This window comes from Crassostrea angulata, chromosome 8 (genome assembly GCF_025612915.1).
Source record: "Crassostrea angulata isolate pt1a10 chromosome 8, ASM2561291v2, whole genome shotgun sequence".
Lineage (NCBI taxonomy): Eukaryota > Metazoa > Mollusca > Bivalvia > Ostreida > Ostreidae > Magallana > Magallana angulata.
Window position 1 is genome coordinate 12591683 of NC_069118.1, and position 14799 is coordinate 12606481.

Sequence of the window (14799 nt, forward strand, 5' to 3'; positions counted from 1 at the left end):
TATTTCCTAAATCGTTTCGGAGATATTCTGCAATTTTCTTCAACATTACGGGTATACGGGAGGCATTTTAACTATGGTGAAGGCCGTTCCGGAGACACAGTTAGATTATTTTAACAAAGCAGAATGTAGTGAAATTCATAGCATTATTGTAGGCTTAAAGCTTGGTTATGTAAATGTCAACGATACGGTGTGTCGATGTATCTATTTCATAAATGTCCGATATCATATGCAATGTCAACCCGTGCACGCGCGGGTCAAAGTCTAGTTTCATTAAAGATGTCAACTATTTTATTACATTTGTTTCAGATGGTTTATAGGATTTATAAGAGACAATTTAGCGATGGAATTTTTATCAAAACACTTTAAAATAATAGTTAAAGGAGGTCATTATCGCCGGTATCATCTGGATACGCAAATAGAGAAAGATTTAATATCTCATTTCAAACATATGTCAAACTGAAAACGTATTATTACATTTTAGTTAGCGTTCTGGCGGGCAGCGGATTCTGTTCAATCAAGTACATTGCTAAATGCCATTTCAACATCTATGAGAATAGAAAAATTCAGAAATACGCTAAATTTAAATCCACAATAACTTGTTTAAAAATCGTCATCGTCAGATATCGTACACGTTAAATATAAAACATTAACAGTATTTTATCTTTTTTTTAGTTCAGTGTGTTTTGATACTTACATACAGTTCAAATTTACGACAGATTTACAAACCTAACGTAATTTGAGTTCGACTTGAATAACCGCTTGTCTAAAATACGCTATTCAAGCTTCAATTTAAAAACGGGAGCATGAAAGTTTTATACATACGTCATATACAGTAAAATACGCCGATATCGAACACACTTTTAATGAATTGACCATCACAGCGAAGTGAATATCAGTCCCCAAGAGTTAATTACATGTTGTAAACTTGACGGATATAACGAATTGAGCTTATAACGAAGCAAAATTGCCCGTTCCTGAGACTTTGTTAAAAGTGTGTTTTACAGTAATTTAAGTTTTATACCCAGATTCTTCCTCTAAATCTGATATCGTGATTAAATTATTCATAATTAAGAATTCCTCTTAAATTAAAAACTGTTCTGCTCTGAGCATGCGTGTGCTGTCAGAAATAGAAGTAGACTGTTGTAACAAACAGTTTAGGTCTTCTTTAAATGTAACAGATTTCTTTTATACGTGTATTTATACAAGAACCGCATTTCATTTTAAGGTATAATATTTACATCTACCAAGCACAATTTTCTCTATTTCTTACAGAAACTTATAGTTAATTCATAGCTCTATAGAAACAGCCAGACTGAAATCTACACGCCCTATTTATCGATTGGTCGAAATCTACAGCGGCTGAAAGTGACAGGACTGAAATTGACACGCCCTGTTTATCGATTGTTTTGAACCTACAACGACCTGGAGTTTTGCTGTTCAGCAGCTGTGTAACTGATTACAATCACACAGAAAATAGCTGTATAGGAGATTGCTGTCTTGGAGACCATCTTTTAATCAAGCTGGTTTTGAAGGACGAAATCTTAAAATTAAAAAAATTCAAATCGATTGTTGTATTTAAGAACACTAGAAAATTTTAAGCTTTAAGATAAAGATCTAGTAATTGATCCCAGACTGTCTCTTTTGTGCTAGAACCATTATGACGTCATAACTGATTTGATGAATTTTTTAAAGTAATCCCAGTACCTATCTTCAGTTTGACATCATTCTAAAGAGTAGGTCAAGGGCTTATTTAATGACTGTAGGCATTCTAGATATATATATAATAGATAAAACTCTGATATTTGTTACTTTTATCCTTCATATTTCATAGAAAATGATTGTTTAAAACATGATTTTTCATTGTGTTTACCAAAAAATTAAGCCCCGGTATGAAACCAAAATATTGTTATGAAGCATCATTAAAAGAGTTTATATATTGAATTTCATAAACCTGTAGGCACCTTTCATTTACTAGATCTTGACCTTAAGGAGACCATTTGGATTTTTTCCCGGAAAACCACAATAGCAAAACTATTTAATTTTAAATCATATGCAATTTACACCCATTCTAATTTATTTGCGAAGTTTCAAGTAAATCTATCATTTGGTTCCTTTTAGGGGCCATTTCAAATTACAAGCACATTTACTATATAAATGAATATATACGAACTTGTCATTTTCCGCACTATTAATTACTTTAAAAACTGATACAATAGCTATTATACTCAAATTGTAATATATGATTAGTAACTATATAATTTTCTACCTTTAAATATGTAAGAAATACTATATTATATCGTCTGGTTATAATGGAGGCCGTCGCAAAATTAAAATACACTAATTATATTATGTTATATTTTTTGAGTATTTCCAAAAATGTAGATATATACAACGGATTCATTCATTAATTAGGAAAAAAAACTCTGAGGGTTGCATTATTCTGTGTATCAAATTTCAAAGAAGTACGGGTTTTGCTTTTTCTTTCATTTTATTTCTTATAACGTACTCTTACCAAGCTTCATTTTATCGTAACGTCATAAAAGTACAATAGCAATGCTCACCTACATGTACCATACAACAGCAACAATCGTTCAAAAATAACATTTTCATAATTTGTTTTTATATTTTTATTTGTATTTTGTCTATTGTGTTAAATTAGATAGATGATACAGTAAAACACAAATATACATTTTAGGTATAAATACAATGTATTTTACTAGAATGTGCAAAGACATGCAGAATGAAATATAAAGTCGGCCTCCTTAAAATGACATTAGAATTTGCAAAAGTGTAGAGTACATTACCTTCAAGGGGTTGTGTTAGAATTTCCAACAGTCTGAGATTGTGAATGTTTAATCGTATATATACAAAATCTATGTCCCGTACGTATAAAAAAAATTACATTTAAATGAAATTCTATACCATTGCGTGACATTATATCTCTCAATATATATGTAGACATACTTTTGTCCGCGTGGTATTAATTTACGCTATGAACGCGCGCACAAATTTTCCGCGGAATTTTTTCCCTGTACTTAAAGTGCATTTTGGAATGAAATTTTGAAATTGCATTACATGAATAAGGATAATCGGAAGTTACTACATTATATAACACTTGCATATAAGTGTACATAATGTATATAGTTTTTATCTATGCAAACTGTCAAACAAATTGAGAATTATTGAGAATTCACGTAATAAATAATTTAATCTCCTAAAGATTTGAATTTTCTGTAAATTTACTTGCATGAAACTTAAACTTCTCCCAGCTTGAGATAACGGCATGTGTCCGACGACGAATAGCCCCAAGCGGGTCTGTCTTTCAATGACCCAATTAACTACATGCTAAGACCCGTGTTTTTACTGCAATTTTTAGATCCCTTTGCCCTCTGACGTTTAATTGATAAAACTGATCAACTCATAATTTAAACGACATGTGAACCCATAAATTGACAGTTAATAAAAATTAAAATATTTATTTGCCTTTAAAAATACGACATGCATATAAACAGATAAAAAAGAAAAAGTTCATTGACAATCTTTAAAGTCCAAAGTTCGACAAATTCTACGTAATGAAAATCGCTCAAAACCAAATTTAATAATAATTGTTCAAATGATTTTTTTTCATTCAAAGAATCCGCATCAATTTTTACCTGCGGATTAAATTGATATTTTGATTCCGCGGTATTATGACCCCGTGGAAAAAAATACGTCTACAGTATATATATATATATATATATATATATATATATATATATATATATATATATATATATATATATATATATATATATATATATATATATATATATATATATATAATGTAGTGTATATTTTCTCCAATCAGGGTTGGGTTCATTTACTTTGAAATGTAATTCGTAACTTTCAAATACATCAACAATTTTGTCAATTACTTGCAATTACAATTACATTGATTTTTTCAGTGTAATTAATTACTTTCAATTGCTTTGACAAATGTAATTAGATAAATTTCAAAATTTATATCTTAAGAATAAATACAAGTATAAACAGCATTGACACACACAACATTTTTTATGGTAATGTCTTTAAAGATTTGCGTTCATTTTAATCATTATTTATAGATTTTGGTTTGAAATATTTTAAAATAACATATAAACATTATAATGGGTACTAAATCCCGTGTCATTTGGTTCATGTTTGGTTCTGAACAAGATTATTTAATACTAGTTTTTTATTCAATACATTTGTTTTTGGGTATGAGAAGGCTTCATACCCGAACAAAGTAGACCTTTTCTAGAGTGTCATGTTGTAGAAACACATCAAACATAATGAGACACTTAATTAGTGTATAAACACAAGCCCGTTTAAAACAGGTATGCAACCTAAACATTATTTTTAAATTTCTGTCTGCCACTCTCCTGTTAACCTTATATACCTGTACTTGCATATAATTGTTTACATTAACTTGTAAGATGTACTGCTTTAAAAAAAGCTTAAAGTTAATGAAGAACTGAATATGAATATGACACCTTTTTAAACTTTTAACTTGAAAAAAAAGTATCACTACGTATTACGATTCAACAAACACACATGGTTCTTGTCGCGATACTCAATATTTAATTGCCTGCCGGAAAATTAACTAAATCTGTGTAAAAAAGTATAAATTACAGATTATTTAAAAAATCGTTAGCTTTTGAGGAATATTTTTTGAATTTGCCAACAAAACTATGGAGGAAATACAGTATTTTTAGAACTGGTAACTCAAAACTACCTATTGAGACAGGAAGATGGTTCAATATTCCAAGAGAGAATATAACAAATTATGTACTTGTAATGAAATTGGAGATGAATTCCACTATTTGTTTAATTGTTCTGATCTTTGTATAACTGATGCTAGAAACATGTATTTACCAAAATATTATATATCAAACCCAAATGTTTTAAAATTTGAAGCATTGTTTAATGTATCAAACAAAAAACAACTTATCAAGATTTGTAAATTTATCAATACAATTATTGAGAGAGTTAGCTCTCTTGGTTAATGTACATGTACTAATCCTTCTTCACAATGTAATTTTTGTATATATCTTCTCTACACTGTAAACACGGTTTATTGAGAATAAAGTTCATTGTCATTGTCATTGTGAATTTACTTATTTCTTTTATTGAAATTCCTGAGCAGAATAGAATTAAAAGACAAATATATAACCCTCCTTCCCCAACCAGCCATTACCCTTGCCTTACATGCAAGTGACAAAATTAAAGATGACAGCTTAACTTTTTTTTCTAAATTTGCAGTCAGTTTTTATTCTGTGTCAGTAGACGTTTTTGGGAGTTGATTTTAATCAACTCTCCTATGCAGTCACTCAGACAAACCGAAAGTGAAACGGTGTTTGGACCTCAGCACAAATCATCGCTGCTGACAAGACTTAGTTCTTGAAAATGATTAATGAATTCGATGTAATGTATGCTAAAGCATTGTTTTTCAAGGAAACTTGTTTATAAATACCTTGAAAATAGTTTGATTTTAAATGGTACGAACAATTGAAATATTTTTTGTAGTCGTATGTATTCCTACGCCAGAGTTCAATATAGTCTCGTTTTACTCGACGCTCGGCTGTCTCCGTAAATGCTTGTCGGAGATTTACGGTGTCAGCCGAGCGTTTGGTTGAACTAGAGTAGAGTTCAACATTGCTTGGATCCATACAATTTTCAAGAAATATTTTGTATTACTGATACATAGTTTGATTGAATTTTTTTTACTCTAAATATTATTTACCATGATTAATATGGGGGTTTCTCGACATTCTTGTCGAAAAAGTCCAAAAATTCATATTAATATAAAAATGTGCGTAATTCAAATACAAATAAGAAACTACATGTACTTGTCATGCAAAATAACAGATCATTGATTTTAAGATAAACAAACATCGACAAAATCAACTCCCGTCAGTTCTTCAGTACTTTGATTTAAACATTATATACATTAACACTAAATGACAATTTGGCCACACCCTGCATTAAGATTAAGAACCCCTTCCTTATACACTGTATGAATGTTTCCCGCTCTAGATTAAAATTCCTACATCGGGAGACATGAAATTTTGATAGATGGCTTAATTTTCTTTCTTTATATGTAGGCAGTTTTTAATCACTATCAGCAAAAGTAAAGAAGATATTTCTTTTAAACATGAAATCAATAAACACTAATGATATGAATATTTTGACCCCGCCCTAGATTCAGAACTCCTACCTCGGGGAACATGATATTCATAATTTTGGTAGAGGGCTTCCTGATCTACAAAATTAAGAATGCAGTTTTCCTTACAGGTCTGTAAAGATAGAGAAGATAATTTTTTAACATTATTTGCATAAGCAGTATGCATCCATTTGGCCCTGCCCTAGAGTCAAAACCCATACTCCAGGGGACATGACATTAACAATTTTAGTGGAAGACTTCCTGGTAAACATAATTAAGAAGTCAATTTTTTCTTACAGATGTATGAGAATAGAGAAGAAGATTTTTCAAACAGTTTATGCATTAACACTATATGGCCTCAAGCCCTGTCTAAGTGTAATGAATTTCACAATTTAGAGAGATGAGCTCGTGGAAATCACAACGGTGCATTCAGTTTTATACAAATGTATATGGGAGTAGAGAAGAAGATTTTAGAAAATATTTTATACATTGTTAACTATATGACCATATTGGCCCCACCCTAGAGCCTAAATTCTTGGCACAGGGGCCATGTATTAACTATTTTGGTAGAGGGCTTCATGGACATCATAACTATGCATTTAGTTTTTTTTTCATATTTGGCCCCGCCTGTGGCGCCCCAGGAGTGTGGAGCCATGATATTCAAGATTTAGATTCCTCTTATCATAGAGATACTTCAAACCAAACATGCTACCAATCAAATGATGTTGAGCCCTTTGGTATCTGTAAAATTCGTGGGAACTCAATTTTAGTTGGTCACCACCCGATTGAATGGTTAAATACAGTCTTTTATCATAAGTACAAATAATATTACAATATCCATTTATATCCTTTATAAGAAGAGCTCAATACAGAATTGATATTGAAATGAAAATTTTAAGCTTTAAAATATATAATATATCGATTTTTCTTCACAAAATATTAGTTTAAAGTATTCGATATATAACGACCAAATTTTGTACCTAATAAATAAATGGTCCGATATTCTTAATCATGATATTATTTTGAAGGTGTTATCAAATAAAAATACTCCACCAAAGGAATTTTCAAAATAATATTTATGGTCCAACTACTAGTAATTACACCCTGAATTGTAAAAAGTAACTTAAAATTTGTAAAACTCTCTTGGTTAATACATGCATAAACTTTCTCTTTATTTAAATATAAAATAAAATGATTCATTTACCGCAGATATTTTGACGAAATTAAGATTTTCTTTTTTTTCAACAAGGGGAGATAAGTCTTTAAAAAAGGTGCAAAATGATTGGCTTCTTAAATGTTGTCAGTCATAAGAGTTTGGTTCATTTCACTTGCATTGTTATCTAGCAATACATATTTAACTGGTTTAAAATGATTCAAAATTGTTCATATCCCTTCATTTTACATTGAATACCTTAAAGCTAAACAAATCATAAAATTATATGCATGTCTAATTGTTGTTTGGATGATCGTCCAGCTTTTTTCAATCCATTCTTGCACAGCCTAATGACCTCCCCCCATGTTTTGTGCGCGTCTAAATAAAAGATGAGTTTCCGTGATTGCTCAGTATTACTTCCGTGTGAAGTATACACTGATTTCAGGTAAAATAAAATCAATAGCTAAATTGACAAATTAGATATATTATCAGCGGAATATTGAGCATGTTCTAAAATACAAACAAAGAAAGTTATGATTCATAACAAAGAATTCTGAATATATTCTTCCTTTAAAAATCACCAAAGAGGCATAAAAGATTTCTACGCTTCTCCGCATAAGATTTTAAGGTCATGGCCATGTAAAAAAAATTTTTTAGTTTTCAGAAAATTGTGAATTTAAAGGAAAAATGAATCAAAACCGTAGACTTTTGAACAGCGGTAGGAAGGGGGTAAGCACATTTTTTCTTTAATTACTTTTAAAAAATTGAAGAGATTGTCCCTTAAATTGTTGACAGGATAAATAAATGATGGCGCGTATTGTTACACAATATCATGATGTTTAAATTAGAAATTATAAACATACTCGGTTTTTTCAGACTAAACCTACAATAACAGAAATGTCTGATCCGGTGTACCTGGACAAGCCATGGAGAAAGTTTCCGGAGTTTGATGCAGAGGTTTAGTATGGAAACACAGAGTAATTTTCTTTTCTCTGTTGAACATTTGCTAGATTAGAATACATGTAATATATTACTCTCACCTAAATAAGTCGGATATGATCAGTTTTCTTTATTGATAAGTATATTAGTGTTTATCACAGTCCTGTTCGTAAAAAAGTGCTTTTTAAAAATATTACATGTACTGTACATCTAGATATATCTTGATTAACAGGGAAAAGATAGCTCAGTTGTTAAGTTACAAACAACAATATTGCCATTAGGGACGGCAACTGTTTTATTTTTTCCAAAGTAAGAATTGAGCCAGTTTGATGAAAATCCAATTAAATTGTATTCCATTCATGAAAACAATAAAGGCAAATAAAGATTATTGTTATTCTAGTCGACAATTTAGTTAATGATAAGTCTGTGCATTTCTTGATTAAAAATTTTCCATATCATTGTTGGTAGAACATTAGGACAGCTTATTTTTTTTTATTTTGCTTCTATAATTTCTTTTGATTACACCTCGGTTAATATTTTTATCTAGAAGTACAAAAAATAAACATGCTTTTTTATCTAACCGTGAAATAGTTTCCGTCCTAATTGCCCTCGGTGGATAGTCATTGAAACTGTTCACCGCGGCGGTTTTCGATTTTCTTCCTTTTTTTCTAGTTTAATTTTGTAGCGCTTTGTTTAATTTCAAGTCCGAAAACTACATGTACATGTTATTATTTTACTATCAAGAAAATCTGCATCGTTGACAAATAAAATACATATACAAAACAATAAAAACAAATAAAATACTGATTTATTGACTATTCGGACAATGGCCAGTTTATTGTCTCCCTCAACAGCGTCGTATCTTTGGGGTTCATGTTGCAAAAAAGTAAAGCATTAGTTAATTGTGAAGACATTGTTACTTTTGAAAATGATGCATAATTCAGGGGAAAAAAACAATTAAATATAATGATAATGTGTGGAAGATAGTTAATAGTTGACGTGTTAAATGCTTCATTTTTTGCTTATATGATACTTGAAATGTGTGGTTTTGCATTATTTTGTCTTTTGCTTTATTTCCTTTATTTCAAGACACTGAAACAATTAAAGGGAGACATTTTGAATTACCAGCCGGAAAGAAGCAGCGTATCTACAGCAAATATCCTCCTGGTTGGTCAGATTGGAGCGGGAAAATCCAGCTTTTTTAATTCTGTAAACTCAATTTTTCGCGGAAAAATCACGGGCAAAGCTCGAAGTGGAAGCTTTGAACACAGTCTTACAATTGCAGTAGGTACCAGTAAAATCTAACTCTAGAATGCATAGTAGTAATGGTGGTGTTATATAAGGAAAGATGTCGGTATTTCACTGTCTGAATGTGTATGTTTGTAAATTACCATAATGATTTTGTTGTTTAAAACACAACATTTGTATTTGTTAAGTTTCGGAAGTATAGCATAAAGGACTATAGTTCTGGGAAGACACTGAAGATTCGTCTTTGTGATACTCGGGGTATAGAGGAAGACTTTGCTGTAGACACCCAAGAGATGACCTACATCCTAAACGGCAACATACCAGACAGATACCAAGTAAGTTCTTTGGTACCATTGGAGTATTAAGAACACTTAAAGAATGCAGCGTTTAATAGTCGTATACATTTAAATCCTTTTAAATATGTTTTTCTTAAAAATATTAAGCTTGAAATATATACGTTTTGCTCAATCTAGGATCTAAGTGGTTTTGATAAGAGATAAGCTGGATGGTCAGATTTTTACTATTTTAGTATCCAATGATTTTCCATACAAACAAATTATCTTTGAAATTTATCGACATTTGCCTATTTACACCAATATAATGTGTCTCCTTTCAAAGTTAGAAATATTTAAAGTAAATGAAAATAATTTATTTATGTGCACACAAAACCCCCCAGGCAAACCAAATGCATCATATGAATGTTTAGAAAAGGGAACACAAAATTTGATGTAAAATCGGACCAATCAGCTTTAAAACTCCTTTTACGTATAATTGTGTGGTTATTATTAAGACCTTATAGATATAAATGTTTGTTGTTCTTTTTTCTTTCAATTGTTTCCGTGTAGACAAACTTATGATTACCTAACCGTTTTAGGATTACACATTGTAACATGTAATAATACGAGCTTTTTTTCATTTTTGTAAATGCCTCTTTCGTTTAATTCGTTACAATGTGACCATAATTACTGCTGTTTGATAATTCATATACTTATACATGTAAAGATACTTTTTGAAACCTCTGGTATTTAAAGGCACATAGTCACGATTTGGATATTTTCTATTTTTATATGTTATAATGCTTCAGTGAAGCATTTTTAAATAGACAATCAAAATTTGAGTATCATTCGTTGAGTTGTACGCAAGTAACAGAGCTTACAATTCTTTGCTATGTAAACAAAGTTTTTTTTCTTCACATTTTGAAATGTGAAAGTGAATATTCCAGTCTTAGACCTTAAATGAATGTGTTTAACCTTAGGTACTGTTTATGCCTAAAATGAATAAAACAATTGACAAATTAGCTTGAAAAAGATTCTTAAGCTTGAATAATACACCTGGAAAAAATCACTCAGATTAACAGTAACCTATTTAATTAGGAAAGATATGATAATAAACAAACTGTACCAATGTCAAATAAGCAAAAATTTGCAGATTGGGGATAAAAAATTAATATCTAAAAAATTAAATCAATAAGTAATAGCAAATACCCTTGCAGGATTCGAATTCGGGGTGTACGGATCACAAGCCCGACACGTCAACAACTCAGCTATGAAGTAAGTTACATCTTGCTTTCGATAAAATCCTTTAAATAAAATGAAATGTCGTTTCGATGAGAGGTCAGCCATTTTGTGACGATGCGTTATTCCACCTTAAGCAAAACAGAGCACGTTTACATGACAAAGAATTTTGAGTCTTGTATCTCGCTTATAACTCTTCGTCTGACATTTAAATTTTATGATCATTCCATCATTAGCATTCTTAAAATTTTGTAAATAATTTTTAAAAAAATGACCAAAATTGTGACCATGCCCCTTTAACCTTTTAGTTGTACCAGGTCAGTGCCGTAAAGGTTTTTTATCAGTACTTCGCGTTGTGTTTATTTTTGTTTTGTGACTGAATTTGACCTCTACATTACTAAACTTTACTAAATTATAAATAAGGTATGAAAACGACTTTACTCTCACTATAGATAAACCAGATATAATAAACCAAACCCAAAGTCAATGAAAACCAAGATTAACAACCCTTTATAAATTTATTATAACAAAATAAGAACACAAGGCAATAGCATATACTTAAAATCCCCCAACCCTAAAACCTAACTTTAACAGGGACCTTAAATAGACAGACGAGACGGGTCGGGACTCAGGAGAAAAGTAGCTAGCGAAACCAGCTGTCTCCCTCGTCAAATAAGGACTTACATGGGTTTATATATGGGACAGAACAATAGACAAATGTCATTAAAGTTATTGGTTATCGTATAAAGTGGGCGTTACCAAAGTAATAGAATAAATCACATCGGGATCGGAATAAAACCCAAAGAGTTATTCCCCTTAAGATACAAAAGACCATCTAATACATCAAGATTCTCCACTGTCCACATACTGCTCTAGCCTCTTCGTTAAGTGAACAAATTTCATCCCCTGGGGGTACTGTTCTCCCGTCTAATTTCCAAACCAAAATTTGCTTTATCCCTGGGTCTTTAATTGCATTTCTGAAATTTCTTCATTGTTCCAAGCATCTAACCAGTTTGGAATTTCCCTCTCCCAAGAACTTGCAATTTCTGAAGAAGCAGTGATAGTGTTTACATTAACATTAAAAGATATTTCAGGGGAGCTATGGCTTGAAGGTTTTAAACATGGGCTTTGAATCACAGAATCAATCACTGGGCTTTGATCAAAAGACTAATTGGGCACACATTGAGGACAGTCGGGCCTTTTACACTTTCTATCAGGGACTCTACTTAAAGCATCAGCGTTTTTGTGCTTAGAACCTGCCCTATATTTAAGTTCGAAATCATAGTTTTCCAAGATAGTGATCCATCTAGCATACATTCCCTCGGGATCTTTAAAGTTTTTTAACCAAAGTAAGGGGGCATGATCGGTTCTTAAGACAAATTTCCTGCCTATCAAATAATGGCGAAATAAGCGAACAAAATTGACTACAGCTAATAATTCCCTCTTTGTTGTGCAATAATTTTGCTGTGCTTTATTGAAAGTTTTGCTAGCATATGCTATTACTTTTTCCTCCCCATCCTGGATCTGGGACAAAACAGCGCCCATGCAAACCAAACCCAAAGTCAATGAAAACCAAGATTAACAACCCTTTATAAATTTATTATAACAAAATAAGAACACAAGGCAATAGCATATACTTAAAATCCCCCAACCCTAAAACCTAACTTTAACAGGGACCTTAAATAGACAGACGAGACGGGTCGGGACTCCCTCGTCAAATAAGGACTTACATGGGTTTATATATGGGACAGAACAATAGACAAATGTCATTAAAGTTATTGGTTATCGTATAAAGTGGGCGTTACCAAAGTAATAGAATAAATCACATCGGGATCGGAATACTAATAATAATAAATAGAAACGAAATCCCGATCTACCACATAGTAATAACATGTTCGTCTCGTTTTATAAGAACAAACATGTTTACCTTGTGTTGTATATTTCGATCTAGAATGCATGGTCTTGTACCTAGTATGTAGTCTAGATTATTTTAAGAAATAGTTTGCTATGCACAGAAAAAGGAGATGAATTGTTAGTCCTATTAGTACTTTGATTCATACTAGTTCAACCCAACCTTACCTTTCACACCAAAAACGCCTGGGTTCATAGAGAGTCCACAGCTCAAAGACAAGATTCACTGCGTGGCGTTTGTTGTTGACGGAAGCACCATTGAACTTATTCCCGAAAAGACCCGGGAACAGTTGAAAGATCTTCAGAGTCTCATGAACCGTAAAGGTCAGTAACCGTATTTTACATCGTTAACATTACCGATACAAGTCCAATACATATTGATACTGATACACATATGATTCATTCTATTTTAGGATTAGTAACTGGTTTTGATTGATTGCATAACGTTGCTAAAATTCCAATTTTTCTTTGATCGATATTGTAGTTCCACCATAATATTTTGCTTATATATACAGCCCAAAAGTGCTCTTTTATTGCTCATTGCTAAAACCATACCATGTATTTCTGATTCTTTCCCAGCATAACAGTGCCATTTTGTAGCTAGAAGATTGTTAATTTCATAATTTACGTCATTTTTTTGTCAAGTTGGTTTTCATAATACTTTTAAATGACGTCAGGTATTCCTCAGGTTGTGTATGTGACAAAGCTGGACAAAGTCTGTCCCGCCGTACACAAAGATCCCACCGGCATGTTTCACAGCAAAGCAGTCCATGACGCCGTGGAGAAAGCAGCTGTTGTCATGGGTCTGCCTCGTTGTTACGTCTATCCAATCATAAATTATGAGAGTGAGACCTCGTTGGAACCCAATTTTGATATTCTATTCCTGAATGCCCTGAAGCAGACGACTGATTTTGCCAACGATTACATAGAGGACGAGGATGACAAGATGGCGAAACCTACCTATCAGTACTGTTCTATACTGTAAGAATTGTCTTTCTTTCAGTTAGCTGTTTAAGCGGATGTTTTAGAAGTAAATTTACAACCGATTTCATGTTCACCTTATCTTTTCGTAATTAATTTCTCTAGAAAAAAAATACACTCATTTTAGTTTGTAAATGAGATATCATAATAATGATCATAATAATGAAAACTGCTGTTACATATGAGATTTGTGTACACTTGTATTTCATTAAATTACGTTTTAACTTTAAGATTTAATTTTTTTCCATAGTCATCTAGTTAAACGTTATAGTAAATTAAAGAAAAACCTTTTAGATACAGTTCCTCTATTTCAAAGATTTTTAGGCTACTATAGTATCATATAATTTTCCATACAAACCAATTATCTTCGTTATAGTTATAAATTTTTAAAAAAATTAATTTTGATATATTTATTCAAAAATATTTTCAACATTAATGATGTTACATAGACGAAAGCCAAGAATTCACATTTGGATTTAAATAAATTGGTGTTATATACGTTTGACATGAACCAGCATATCTCAGTTTTACTGGTATTCTATGTGTAGGGTTAGGCTATTTTGTTTGGTGTGATGATAGCGTGTAACTAAGAGCAATCTGTCATCGTTATCAACATCTAATTACCTCGTCCTTGAGTTAAAGAAGTTATAATTAATTCACTACAAGTATAAATACACCTTTATGGTGTTTCTACATGTATTATACTCTTAACTATTCTAGATTTCTGCTTCCACTACATCTTGCTTAATATTAGAAAAATAATAAATCTTTGTGCCACCCTACATTGGCTCTGTTGCATAGAGTGTAGAAACAGCTGGGTCAATATATATAAACCATAAACGGTTCAATAGGTAGATTTCAGATCTTCCATA

At 31.5% G+C, this 14799-nt stretch overlaps 1 protein-coding gene across 1 annotated transcript in view; it reads left to right on the plus strand.

The window, feature by feature from the left end:
- LOC128160097 (interferon-induced protein 44-like) overlaps positions 1-14151 on the plus strand; it is a 45345-nt gene extending 31194 nt beyond the window's left edge. The window contains exons 3-8 of the mRNA XM_052823363.1: positions 7992-8063; positions 8211-8291; positions 9363-9557; positions 9710-9856; positions 13099-13270; positions 13624-14151. Of these exons, the coding sequence (XP_052679323.1) occupies positions 7992-8063; positions 8211-8291; positions 9363-9557; positions 9710-9856; positions 13099-13270; positions 13624-13931 (975 nt within the window). The 3' untranslated portion in view covers positions 13932-14151. The remainder of the gene's footprint in view (positions 1-7991; positions 8064-8210; positions 8292-9362; positions 9558-9709; positions 9857-13098; positions 13271-13623) is intronic.
- Positions 14152-14799: the final 648 nt, after the last annotated feature.